Below are 13,882 nucleotides of genomic sequence, written 5' to 3'. Positions count from 1 at the left end.
GCCAAGGCCCCAGCGCCAGGCCCCGAGGGAATGGCCTCAAGCTGCCCAGGGCAGGGTCAGGCTGGCTCTGAGGAAGGATTTCTGTGCAGAAGGGGCTGTTGGGCGTTGGAATGGGCTGCCCAGGGCAGGGGGGAGTCCCCGGGATCCCTGGAGGGGTTGAAGAGTCGGGCTGAGCCAGCGCTGAGGGATCTGGGGGAGTTGGGAACGGTCAGGGGGAGGGTCATGGTTGGGCTGGAGGAGCTCCAAGGGCTTTTCCAACCCAGATGATTCTGTTATCAGCACCCTTAGTGTTGGCTTTAAATGAAGGAAAAATAGTCTTGACAGTATACTCTGACTGTCAGTGACAATTTGTACGTTGTCACCAAATTATGTACTGCCTGTTTCGTGTTGGGGTTAGACACAGTCTAGCTAGATGATGTCTTCCCCAGTGGTTCTTAGTGAATACTGAAGAAACAACTGCAGTGATGGAGTCATACAAGAAATTATTCTGAGTAATACCACATCCATCGGACGCTTGGTGACTTCACAGTTTATTTTTGGGTCATTCTTTTCAAACTGGAGGGTTCAAATCACAATGTACATATGAGACTACGCCAGCAACCTCTTTTCATTGTACAAAGGGGCTGTTTTTTTCATGCATCCTGTTTAATTTTTTATTCTTAATGTGGCATTAAGCCGCCAGAAGATCCTTCTCATTATTCCATAAAGGATTAGTTTGAGGTGTAGGTGAGGGAATGTGTTGGAAGGTTGGGGGTTTCTGTTAAACCCATGTGTTCCCTGTCAACTGTAGCATTTCTGGAAACATGTATCCTCATGCTCACATGCATGGGTTGAAAAAGTGCCTAGAGTATGAAGTTTCTTGAGCACAGGTAATGTCACAACATCTGAATACTGGCCTTCTTATAAACATTTGTTGGGATACACTTGTCTCACAACATTTACAGTTTCACTAGTACACCATCGTTATCTTTTTAGAAGGTAATGTCGACATTATTGGTTCCTGAAGTAATGTTTATGCTTCTGAATTCGGCCTTCTGACATAATCGCTATAATCTTGCATGTTGTGTTGGTTGTCTCTTTTTTTTTTTTTGTCATAGGAAGTGGATTTGGAAGAAAGACTTCGTGAGTTGGATCTTAGAAGTGACTCAGATGTTCCTGATGTTCCTCCACCAACAGACAGCACTCCAGAAATCCTCAAAAGGGCTTTGTCAGGCTTGTCTGCCAGGTAGAGTAAAGCAAACAGCTCTCAAACGTAATATCTGCTGGCTAAAATTCTCATGGATTATGTTGCAGTTTTAATTCTTACAGATTCTATTGCAGTTTTACATTTCATGTGATACACGTGAAAGTTCAAGGATAATTTTTGTGCTGGAAATTATTGATTTATTTATGCTTTGATAGTCGCTTCAGTGTGATATTTTTTGCATATACCTGAATATTGCCCTTTGCACGCATTTCTAAGTAAACCACTTCAGTGTTCAGCTACAGTTTACATAAACATTTGCCATTGCTCAGTCTAAGAGTTGCAACAAAACAGGCCAAAGAACAGGCATTGGGTTTAATATCCAGAATAAACTATTTGTGGGGGTTATAATACAATTATAATGTGGGGAATTTACTACATCCAAGGTTAAGGGAGGTGGTATTTATGTATATGAAAAGGGAAGAGGTGTAAATTCTCTAGGTGAGCTGTGCTAGCTTTTTATGACAGCGTTTCCCCTTCTGAATAATTTTTCTTTGCAGTTAGACACAACATAGCTTTTATTTTCATACCGTTTAGAGCAATGTTTAATTTTTTCCTGCCATCTCTTTTCAAAACTAGGTTTCTGCCTCCAACCCCTGTTCACAGGACCTTAAGGACTAGCAAGTGTGCGTGGGGGTGTGTATGTGTACAGATGGATAATCACGGGGACCTGTATGTTCATGGAGGCTAACGAATACAGTTCCTAGTGTAATTTTTTTGTACAGTCCCTTTTGGAGGTAGAAATTCACTTTACATTTTTTTTCACTAATGCAATTTAAGAGCATTTAGGTGTGTGATAGATCACCTACCAAAAAACTACCTAGTCAAATGAATGTGTGTAGCACATATGCCTTGCATTCCACATAACAAACCAAGGAATATACAGTGTATATTTTAGATGCAATTTAGGTCTTGCAAGAGTCAGAAGAAGGACCTCCAATCCAGATCACGATTAAAAACTTCCAAGTCCTTGCAAAAAGCCTGTTCTCCAGTAGGTATCTCCAATAGCAATGTGAAGCCACAGTTTTTAACAGTCTGTTGTCTGTTGTGATGTCTAGGAGCTATAAACAAACGTATTGTTCCCAGGTTTCAAAAAGCATGTTTCTAAACTGCACCAGCTGTGAGCAGAATGTGATGTTCTCTCCTGCCGTCACACTGCAAGGAGTATCTAGTTCCTATCCCTTTCAGAGTTCCCTTACCATGTTACATGTTGTGGAAGTCTCAAACATCCAAATCAGACTTGTTCCAAAGGGCACTTGCATGGTGATACCTCAAAGCCCGCAACTAAGAGGCGGGGGTGAAACCTTTCCTGGTTCACATGCTTGGAATTCTCCCTTGGAGTGTTTGCACAAAGGTGCCTGGAGCGCAAAATTAAGTTCTTAGTGCTTTATGAGTGCTAGATGCAAAATTGCCCGTAAGTTGAGTAACTATCACTCCCACCAGAGCTGTTGTTGAGTATGAGTGAGTTGCACTGTAACTCTCAGAAATATGGTTTCTCGTTGTATTTGGCCTTTAGAGGAAATAGTATCCATAAATCTCCAGTGGAGAGTTGGTATAAATAAACTTGTCAGCTGGCTTCCTACATTGTAGAGCTTGTTGTCTTACTGAAGCTGTCTTTCCACTGCTGGGCTTGTCAACACCCCCAAGGTACTACGTGGTGTTTTAACATTATTCTTAAGGAAAGTGGAATTCTTCTAAAGAATTCTTGCTTACTATAGATATGCCCCTAGGAGCAAGCTGCTGCTCTATAGCCCGCGTCATAGAGGAACATAAAGCATCTCTTGAGATAAAGCCCGTTGTGCCTTTGTTATGATACTTAAGGCAAATCCAATTAGCTTTAGCTGCCATTAACCTGCCAATGAATGACATCCTTGAAAATCCATTAATATAGTTGAAGTTTACATTAAAACTGATGTATGGTGCAGAACTGACAGGATCTCCTGGATCAGCAATGAAACACAAGACTGATACAAAGCAAAACATTAGAAGGACTTTAAGCTATAGTAGGGGTGTTTTTTTGTGTTTAGCAGTAACTTGTGATTAGAGGCAAAGTTCTTGAAGGGAAAAGAGGAGAAAAACTTACCAAAAAGTAATATGAAAAATAAAATACAGACTTGACAGCTAGAAAAATTTTCATGGCAGAGTGGAGCATGTGATGAGGGTTTTTTTTTGTTTGGTTTGGGTTTTTTTTAAATGAACTGGGCTGTTGAATTTTCCTGATAATAGCCTTTGGGCCTAGGGGGCTGGAGATGTGGTTGTTGTGGGAAATAACATTTTGGTTACTCTAGAGATTACAAAAAAACCCCAAACCAAACAGCAAAGCCTTCCAGTTGTTTGGGTATTTTTAAAATGAACTCATTTTTTTTTTTCTAAAGAAGGCATTCCACACCTCGAATACTGTGCTCAGTTTTGGGCCCCTCACTACAAGAAAGACATTGAGGTGCTGGAGCGTGGCCAGAGAAAGGCAACGGAGCTGGTGAAGGGCCTAGAGAACACGTCCTGTGAGGAGTGGCTGGGGGAACTGGGGGGGTTCAGTCTGGAGAAGAGGAGGCTGAGGGGAGACCTCCTGGCCCTCTGCAACTCCCTGCCAGGAGGGGGCAGAGAGGGGGGATGAGTCTCTGGAGCCAAGGCCCCAGCGCCAGGCCCCGAGGGAATGGCCTCAAGTTGCACCAGAGGAGGTTTAGACTGAATATTAGGAAAAATTTCTTTGCTGAAAGTGTTGTCAAGCGTTGGCACAGGCTGCCCAGGGGAGTGCCTGAGTCCCCATCCTGGGAGGTATTTAAAAGACGTGTGAGTGCGGTGCCTGGGGACGTGGTTTAGTGGTGGACTTGGCAGTGTTTTTATGGTTGGACTCAAATAATCTTAGAGGTCTTTTCCAACCTAAATGATTCTGTGGTAGCAGGATTTTCTATTCTGCTTTCCTTAGGTAGCCACAAGCAGCTACAAAGGTCTACAAGGGCAAAAGAGTAGAGCTGGTTTGACCCATGACCCCTCACTGTCACATCTTTTCCTGTCCTGGTTCCAGTGCTCACAAGAGCACAGGACTGCTTTCAATAGAGACCCTCTACCTGCCAAAATAGCTACTTTGCCACTATGGAAAAATGGAGATTGGTTGGTTTGTTTGTTTGTTTGTTTTTGTCACTTCTCAAAGAACCGTATGCTTTTTACTTGGTAGCCTTTCTGTTGTGTGTAAGCCTTTACGTGGCTGTGCCCTCCTCAGTCTTGCTGCTTATGTGATGCTTTTTGGGGGTCCTGATGTATTTTCACAGCAGCTTCAGTTATGGGGTTGATCCATTTAATTGCAGATGACCTCTGGGAGCAGCAGGGAGCATGGGGGAAGAGGAAAGGTGGCAAACTTTAATTTCTTTTACTGTGTATCCTGTTTAGTTGAATAGTTGGTTGATCTGTGCTTCTTGCTGTATGTTTTACTGAGCATGAAAATTTCTGGAACTCCCACTGTTTCTAATACACTTTAATCTCTAGTTAGTAAAGGAAGTGACACTTATTTTCTTTTATAACTGCTTGCCTTTTATTCTCTTTTTTTTTTAAATAGATGGAAAAATTGGTGGATTCGTGGAATTCTCACTCTAGCTATGATTTCTGTGTTTTTTCTGATCATATACCTGGGATCATTTATGCTGATGCTTCTGGTAAGTTTGTTTAAATATGTTCTGCCATGCAGGAGTTACTTGATCTTTTCATTCATTGTGCTTAAGACAGCTGGAAGCAAACTACACAGATAATTCAGAGCCATTAGTCTCTTATTTGTGTAAATATAAATACCTTTGACAAACACGGGATAGATTCATAACTGGGCCTTGTGGATTAAGGACTTCTTATATACTGTAATTATATTTTTTAAAGTAACTCTAAGAGGTTGAGTGATTGTTGCCTTGAAGTTTACTAAACTACCATCATCCATGTCCTCGACCAGTTCCCATCCCCTACTGCTACATACTTTAAGGTTTATTTTTTTAAAAAAAACAAACAAAACCCAACAAACCAGCACACCCACCCCCTACTCCCCCAAAAAACCTCCCACCCTAAAAGCCCAAGAAACAGGCACAGGAGTTTCATTTTTGAGGATGAAGAAAGCAGGTGGCTCAGGCACGCTCCATTAATTCCCTACTTCTGTAATTCAGGGGCTGCCCTGTGGCCTTGGGTGTATCTGTAGAACGGAGCCAGATCCCTTCCCAAGTACAGAGAGAAAGGGCATTTTTAGTTCATGAAGTTAAATGCTAGTGCTACTAATATTCATACACCCTGCATACCCAGTCGGCCTTTACTGCTTCTTTCTGTCATATTTTTTTTTTCTGATGTTTTTATTGAATAATGGTTTAACTATCTTTCCCAGTCATGGAAAGAAACAAGCAGGGATTCTAAAACACAGAAATTGGTACTTTTGGGTAACTGCTTTGATTTTTGGCTCTAAGCTTCTTTAGCTGTCAAAATATGCTTTTACTTATGGCCTCCTGTCAAACACCTTTTGGATTGTATTTATAGAATCATTTAGGTTGGAAATGACCTTTAAGGTCATCCAGTCCAACCCTAAACCTAACACTGACAAGGCCACCACCAAACTGGGTCCCCACGTGCCACACCCACACGTCTTTTAAATGCCTCCTGGGATGGTGACTCAACCACTCCCCTGGGCAGCCTGTGCCAACGCTTGACAACACTTTCAGCAAAGAAATTTTTCCTAATTCAAACCACCCTTGGGCACGACTTGAGGCCATTTCCTCTCCTCCTATGATTTGTTATTTGGCTCCAGAGACTCATCCCCCCTCTCTGCCCCCTCCTGGCAGGGAGTTGCAGAGGGCCAGGAGGTCTCCCCTCAGCCTCCTCTGCTCCAGACTGAACCCCCCCAGTTCCCCCAGCCGCTCCCCAGCAGACCTGTGCTCCAGACCCTGCCCCAGCTCCGTTGCCCTTCTCTGGCCACGCTCGAGTCATTCAATGGCCTTTTTGGGGTGAGGGGCCCAACACTGAACCCAGGAATCGAGGGGCGGCCTCCCCAGTGCCGAGCCCAGGGCTCAGATCCCTTCCCTGTCCCTGCTGGCCACACCAGTGCTGACACAAGCCAGGATGCTGTTGCCCTCCTTGGCCCCCTGGGCACACTCTGGCTCATTCTCACCCCCCCAGCCCCTCTCTGACCGGCAGCTCTCCAGCCACTCCTCCCCAGGCCTGTAGCCCTGCTGGGGGTTGTTGTGGCCCAAGGGCAGCCCCCGGCATTTGCCCTCAGTGAAACTCCCCCAGTTGGGCTCAGCCCATGGCTCCAGCCTGGCCAGGTCTCTCTGCAGCCTCCCCGCCCTCGAGCAGACCAACACTCCCACCCAACTGGGTGTCATCTGCAAACTGACTGAGGGGGCACTCGATCCCCTCGTCCAGATCATCAGTAAAGATGTTAAACAGGAGTGGCCCCAACACCCAGCCCTGGGGGACACCTCTCGTGACCGGCCGCCAGCTGGATTTAACTCCCTTCACCACAGCTCTCTGGGCCCGGCCATCAGCCAGTTTTTTACCCAGCAACGCGTGTGCCCATCCAAGCCTCCAGCAGCCAATTTTTGCCAGGAGAATGCTGTGGGAAACATGTCAAAGGCCTTACTAAAGTCATGGTAAACTACACCCACAGCCTTTCCCTCATCCACTGAACAGGTCATGTTGTCCTAGAAGGAGATCGGGTTAGTCAAGCAGGACCTGCCTTTCACAAACCCCTGGTGACTGGGCCTGGCCAACTGGTTGTCCTGTGGGTGCCGTGTGATGGCACTCGAGATGATCTGCTCCATAACCTTCCCTGGCACCAAGGTCAGACTGACAGGCCTGTAGTTCCCCACATCCTCCTCCAGTGTATATCCATGGTATACACTGAGTTTGCAATCAGGGGCAAAGCTATCAAGAGAGGAACCAAAAAGTAATTAAAGTTAGTATAGAATTGGAATAGAGCTTTTCCTCTGTTGAACCATAAAGCAAAAATTCTTGTATTCTAATACAATAAACTGTTCAGAAGGTTGACATTTGAGACTATGTAAAAGGAAGAATAGAGGGAAAACCCAGGTTTGTTCGTGAATTATTTCACTGGAACCAAATAGCCTACATTTAAACAAGAGTTGTACTAAAACCAAATTTTAATGCTGAGAATGAAAAGGCCCAGAGACTTGTAGCAAGGGTATTCCAGTGAAGTTTGGAGGACAATCCCTGAGACTGCTCTAAAAAGTTGGGCAGCATGTTTGACGTTTGCCTGCTACTAAGGTAACCAGGCACAAGCTTCCATGTCTTTGGACACCAGTGTCCTCTTCCACTGTAAGGTGCAATCCTTTAATGTTGCTCTTGCATATAGCATTTAAGTTTTATAATGCAGGCCAAGCCGAAGAAAGAGCACGAGATAGGGGGCTTCAAAATTAACTCGCTGAAGTGGCGTAAGGCTGTTTTAAACTGCGTTCACACATTGAGCAAGATGAAATTTATTCATGCATGCAGGTGGTAAGAGGATACTGCGAAGCCTGGCGTGCCGACACGCGCCATCAGCATGGTAGCTTCTTACTCCTGGCTCTGCAGAGGATTCCTGATGACCTAAGTTTGGCAATACTTGATATCTGGGCAGGGCAAATGCTTGGTCACTGCGGATTAGACAAAACTGGCCGAGAGTCCTTTGGAGCCCAAAGACAGACAGGACGTACAACCAGACTTGCACGGACAAGCATCTAAGTAATGAGATCAGCAAAGCAAAATGAAAGCTGTGGAGGGTGACATTCAGCCCTGGGTTAGATGAGCTTTGCTTCTAATCATCAATGGTAATTGCCCATAATGAGATGCTTGCAGGCGGAAGACCTGGGTGTCCAAGTTGTGGTGCACAACTAGTTTTTTCCATTGGGCCTACAAAATGTTTCTTAAAGTAAATTTAAAGACAAAACTTAGCCAAAAGAAATACAAGACTGTTTTAATAAAGGAGAGTCGAAGCTTTCCTCTGTTTCACAGACGTATTCTTGCAGGTAGCCCAGTGTGTTTTTTTTCTCAGCATGCCTAGTGGTTTTGAGGTTTTTGGGGGAGTTTTAAATGGAACTTTTGTTTTCTTTGGACTTCCTTTGAAGCTGTGTGTTTTCTGTGTAGAATTTTAATTCGGAATAATTTCTTCCCTTAATGCAGGTTGCAGTACTACCCACTGCCTTCAACAAACAACTGCAGCGTATTTACATGGGGTTTTTTTTATTTCTCTTGGTTTAGGTCTTAAGCATCCAAGTGAAGTGTTACCATGAAATCATTACGATAGGTTACAGAGTCTACCACTCCTATGATTTGCCATGGTTTAGATCCCTCAGCTGGTGAGTAGCAAGCAAGAACGTCAATCAGTAGGGGTGTTAAACTTAAATCTTCACGTTCTTCTTGTCCTGTCATGGTGAAACGATAGCTTTGTAGGTCATGTGCAGACCTAAAACGACATCTGCCTCTAACATGGGATTCTGGAGTTGTCTTCCACCTGTGAGCTTGGACAGCTCAGTTGGCCTTTTACTACTTCAAATGTTTTCCCTTGTTATAAATAATACATTTAATATGTAATAATGTTATACTTAATATCTAATCAAATCATATTTACACATGTATGTAATGCATATATGCTTTAAGTCAGAATTGAGTATGTGTAAGCTATTTAAAAATGTGCATAGCCAAATAATCACCTGATATGTGTTACCTGAACTGCTTTTTTTTTTTTTTGGCTGTTAACCTTGCACAAGCAATAAATAGAATAGGTACCTTAAAGGTGGAGAATTAAAATAATTTCTCTACACATGTAGGGAATTAAAATAACAGCATACAAGTTTTAAATCCTTTCCAATCATGCACTTAATCACAGGAGTTCATAAATACAGTGCTGGAGGATCTTCTGAAAGCCAAAAGATGAGATTAATTTTTCTGTCAAATCCCAGATACTTGTGACAGTGTCCAGCTTATATAGGGCTGGATAGAACTGGGGAAATCAACTCTTCTTCTGAGTTCTGGGAGGAAAACTAAAGGCTCTTGATTAGGGTCAGCATTATGGGAACATGTTGGGCACAAATAGTCTCTAAGGTGTTTAAGGACATAATTCTTCAGACAGGCCTATGTTGTGTTGTCTAGGTTTTGTGGGGGGGGTTATTTTTTGAAGGACTTGAAATATTTAGGTTATTAGCTGTTTCTTGTCACATTGCTGCTTCGCTTCTAGAAGCAACTTTACTGTGTATTGTGGTGGATTCCTGATGTAAGTGCTAATCAGTTCCGCTGTGGTCACCCCTGGATTATCCAGGGGACTGATCTATTGTCTGCTTTACTCCATGGCTTCTACAGCTACAGCAGTGTCACACATGAATGATTCTGGAGTCTTGCCCAAATTTTTAGAGCAGATGTGCACTCTACCACTCAGTCTACTTTGGCAGCTGACCACCATCACTTTTGGCTTATTTAAAGATGTGAAGCCTTGCAAAGTGAGCGTTAACATCTGCTAGGGGGATGAGAATGAGTATTGATTGCTCTGAGACTATCTGGAGATCCAGTCTCGAATCACAACTTTCTATCTTCTGTGGCTGACTTTGGTAATAAGCCAGAGTACGTTGCCTAGAGAGGTGCATCTCTTAGTGGGTTTGGATTTGCTGTTTATTGGGTTTTATTGAGTGCTGCCTTGGCGTTTGAGGATCCCATTATGACTTAGCTCTGGAAAGCTGAGTAACTGAACTTGTATGAAAACCTGTGACAGAATTCCTTGTGTGCAGACTGAAAGGAATTTCTTTGATAGATGCTTCAAAAAGAGATGGCTGCAGGTGACATTTCACCTCAGCTGAACTTTGGGTGTCGACATACTGCCACAAAATTGTTCTGAAAAAGTTGTAGTAATAGCTGCATTTACTAGTTAGGTGATGGATTTAACCCTGTAAGGTTATTGCTTAGTCAAGGAAGCTGAAAGGGAAAGTGCATGGTGGAGTGGAGCAGGAGATGTGGCAGCAACTCTTTCAGATGAGAATCTTCCAGCCAGATGGCAAAAGTATAGTCACATTCAGATCTTCAATGTCACGTTCACTGTCCTATAACCTCAGAGGATTCGTTATGCAAGTATCTTTTCTCCTGTTTGTAAGGCAGAAATCACACCCCACCCGTATTAGGATACAGGAAAAGCATATGTAGAATTCCTTGTGTTGATATTAATGAAAGCAGATACTTGTGCAATACCGTAGTTAAGGATGAAATGAGTTTTCTAACTGTATCCTGCAAAATGTGTTTGTTTTTCTAGTGCAGTTGCTTTAGAAATAAATTACAAAAATTGACTTGTCAGAGGAGACACTGATCCAGAAGTGTAAGACTGGATTTATACTGGAATTTTATTTTTGTCACATCCCTTTTCTACCCTTCTGGTTTTCCTTCTCTGTGGTGCTTTTTGTTGTGGGGTTTTTTTGTTTGTTTTTAAGAATGACACTGAAATGTATATTATCTTGCTAAAATAACTGCTAGCTGTTTTATGTCGTAGGTACTTTTTGCTGTGCGTGAACTACTTCTTTTATGGAGAGACTGTAGCTGATTACTTTGCTACGTTTGTTCAGAGAAGAGAACAACTTCAATTTCTAATACGATACCACAGGTTTATATCTTTTGCACTCTATTTAACAGGTAAGTGTATGAAACTGCAAAATGAAAGAGCTTTGTGCTGCATTTATTTCTGTGCTTACTTATTTTTTTAAAAAAATAATTGCTCCCCAGCTTTATGCACTTTCATTTTCTTTTTCCTCTTGTTCATAGAATCACAGAATAGTTTGGGTTGGAAGGGACTTTAAAGACCATCTAGTTCCCACCCCCTGCCCTGGGCAGGGCCACCTTCCACCAGCCCAGGTTGCCCAAAGCCCCGTCCAACCCGGCCTGGAACCCTTCCAGGGAGGGGGCAGCCACAGCTGCTCTGGGCAGCCTGTGCCAGGGCCTCACCCCCCTCACAGGGAATAATTTTTTTCCTTAGATCTCATCTAAACCTGACCTCTCTGTTTAAAACCATTCCCCCTCATTCTATCCTTACCCCCCCGCCCTGATGACGAGTCCCTCCCCCCGTTCCCGCAGCCCCTTTCAGCCCTGGGAGGCCGCTCTAAGGTCTCCCCAGAGCCTTCTCTTCTCCAGCTGAACCCCCCAACTCTCCCAGCCTGTCCTCACAGGGGGGACTCCAGCCCCCCCAGCATCTCCATGCCCTCCTCTGGCCCCGCTGGAGCAGGTCTGTGTCCTTCTGCTGTTGGTGCCCCAGAGCTGGACCCAGCCCTGCAGGGGGGTCTCAGGAGAGCAGAGGAGCAGAATCCGCCCCCCTCCTTGCCCTGCTGGTCACACTCCTCTGATGCATCAGCCCAAAGCTGCGAGCACACATTGCTGGCTCACAGGCAGTTTTCCACCCACTGATATCCCCAAGGCCTTCTCCTCGGGGCTGCTCTCACTCCACTCCTCACCCAGCCCGTGTCTGTGCTGGGGATTGCCCCGACCCACGGGCAGGACCGTGCCCTTGGCCTTGTTGAACTCCATGAGGTTTGCACGGTCCCCCCTCTCCAGCCTGTCCAGGTCCCTCTGGATGGCCCGTCCCTTCCCTCCAGCGTGTCCCCACACCACACAGCTCGGTGTTGTCGGTGAACTTGCTGAAGGTGCCTCGACCCCACTGTCCGTGTCCCCAACAAAGTTGTTAAACAGTGCCAGTCCCGACCCCCACCCCTGAGGATGCCACTAGTCACCATATTCAAGGAAATTAGGTGTTTGTGGTTCCATTTTTTTCCTGTGAAAAGATGAATATAAATTTTGCGTTCACCAAGAAGACAGCAGCTTAAACAAGTGGATGACCTTGAGAAAGTTGAGCTAATAGCACTCGAGGAGTTGGCAGGAAGTAATTTTGATCACTGAAGAGCTGGGTCTGGGTACCTGGGTACACGAACAATGCTTTGGCAGTCTGCGGAGCTGACTTGCCAGAATATTCAATTGCTGTGCTGGATTGATGCTTTATTTTGCAAATGTTCTGCTAGGTCTGCAGCAATGAGATTTACCAATATATTTTAAACTGGTTATTCAAAATGCCTGAGGCTTTATTTTGTTTGCAAGATATCCAGCTGCTTGCCTCATGGATAGATTTTCCTCCCTAACCAAAGCAAGAGTTCTTAAAAACCTCTTCTCTAGGAAGAAGATACGTAAGCTGGCAGTCTTGTGGCATGTTGCGTTGTGAACATGTAAATATAGTCCACAGTGTTTTCAGCAATGCAATTAATAGTACTTTAGCCTAAAGTTAAATCAACTGAAGACTCAGATTGGCCTAAGGGACAGGAGACTGCTATGCTACAATTACTTGTAAAACATATTAAGAAACCTGACCTTTACGATGAACTGTCACTCTACCTACTGTTTTTTTTAAACCAGATAAAATTTTTGCTCGGTGCTTAGATCACAAACTTGAAACCAGCTTTGTAAGACTTGACCTTTTTCAGCTGGCTTTGGCTTGAGGAAACTAACTTAACTAATGCCTGGATACTGCTGAAGGGCGGTGAGGGGAGAGATGAGACAGGCTAGTCATGAGCAAAAGCAGGAGGCAGGGCATAGCAGAGCCCCTTGGCAGGGGGTCACTGAGGGGCTGTCCCCAGGGTTAAGGTTCTTTTGGGGGCCTCTGATCCCTGCTGGCACAGAAGGGATCACCCTAGGGCAGAAGAGGTGCCCTGTTAGGCACCTGGAATGCTTCTTTTAAGGCAGTGGAATTCTCCAATGCCTGCACTTCATGCTTGTGCAGCCTTATGCCTGTCTGGGGAAAGGAGCAAGATCATCTTTTCCTTTCAATTCTTTCTGTTAATTATTCAAAACTAGCTCACTGACCTGTTTTTTGAGTGGTTTTTGAAGGTGATGGTCTCCTTCCTTAAAACTGATGTCTATGATGGGACCTTGTAAGTAATGAAATGATGCTCTTTACTGATGTTAACTAAATCTTGTGCTCTAATGAGAATAATTCTATATGTATGCTTAACTGAATGCAAGAAAATGCTCCCAGCAGCAGAGAGATTAAAAGCTGCTTCAAGGGAAGAGAATTACTGGTATATCACAGTTCACTGTAATTAAATATGAGATGGTACAAACTACACCTGCTTTGTTTTACAGGCTTCTGCATGTTTGTTTTGAGTTTAGTGAAGAAACATTATCGTCTGCAGTTTTACATGGTGTGTATTACCCACTTTGCTGTGGTTATGAATGTTGCTAGAAACAGCCATGTCCCTGAGTTCATAAAAGAGCTTAGAAAAGGGGTATGGATGATGTGCTTAAACTGACAGTAATACGAAATCAAGCGGTGTTGGGCTGTTTGGTATCTGATTGCCTTGCAGCTGCTTGTTGTTGTTGTTATTATTTTAAAAAATCATGGGATGTGGCCTCTATGTCAATACAGGCCGTCATTGGTGAGCCCTTGTGATTCAGTGTGAGACATTTCCCTTATAGGCTGATACAAAAGAGATCACTGGAGAAAGGGCTGTGCATCTCCCTCCCAGGTCGGAAGCCGAATAGTTCAGCAGAATGTGGGACAACTCAAGTGTTACTTTGCAGAGTTCCCACTGAAGCACTATGAACGGAACTCGATCTTAACCCTTATGTGGGAGATTTATCCTGTGATGTTTAACAGCAGTTCTGGTC

At 44.1% G+C, this 13,882-nt stretch overlaps 1 protein-coding gene across 1 annotated transcript in view; it reads left to right on the top strand.

Annotated features, from left to right (window-relative positions):
- Window positions 1-13,882, top strand: part of CDS1 (CDP-diacylglycerol synthase 1) — a 34,441-nt gene that overhangs the window by 7,175 nt on the left and 13,384 nt on the right. The window contains exons 2-6 of the mRNA XM_074905930.1: window positions 1,098-1,225; window positions 4,797-4,893; window positions 8,462-8,559; window positions 10,731-10,870; window positions 13,358-13,416. Coding sequence (XP_074762031.1) covers window positions 1,098-1,225; window positions 4,797-4,893; window positions 8,462-8,559; window positions 10,731-10,870; window positions 13,358-13,416 — 522 coding nt within the window. The remainder of the gene's footprint in view (window positions 1-1,097; window positions 1,226-4,796; window positions 4,894-8,461; window positions 8,560-10,730; window positions 10,871-13,357; window positions 13,417-13,882) is intronic.

The sequence above is a fragment of the Athene noctua genome, chromosome 4, assembly GCF_965140245.1.
Source record: "Athene noctua chromosome 4, bAthNoc1.hap1.1, whole genome shotgun sequence".
Classification (NCBI taxonomy): domain Eukaryota; kingdom Metazoa; phylum Chordata; class Aves; order Strigiformes; family Strigidae; genus Athene; species Athene noctua.
Note: the sequence above shows the minus strand (reverse complement) of the source record. Positions and strands in the feature narration are given on the sequence as shown.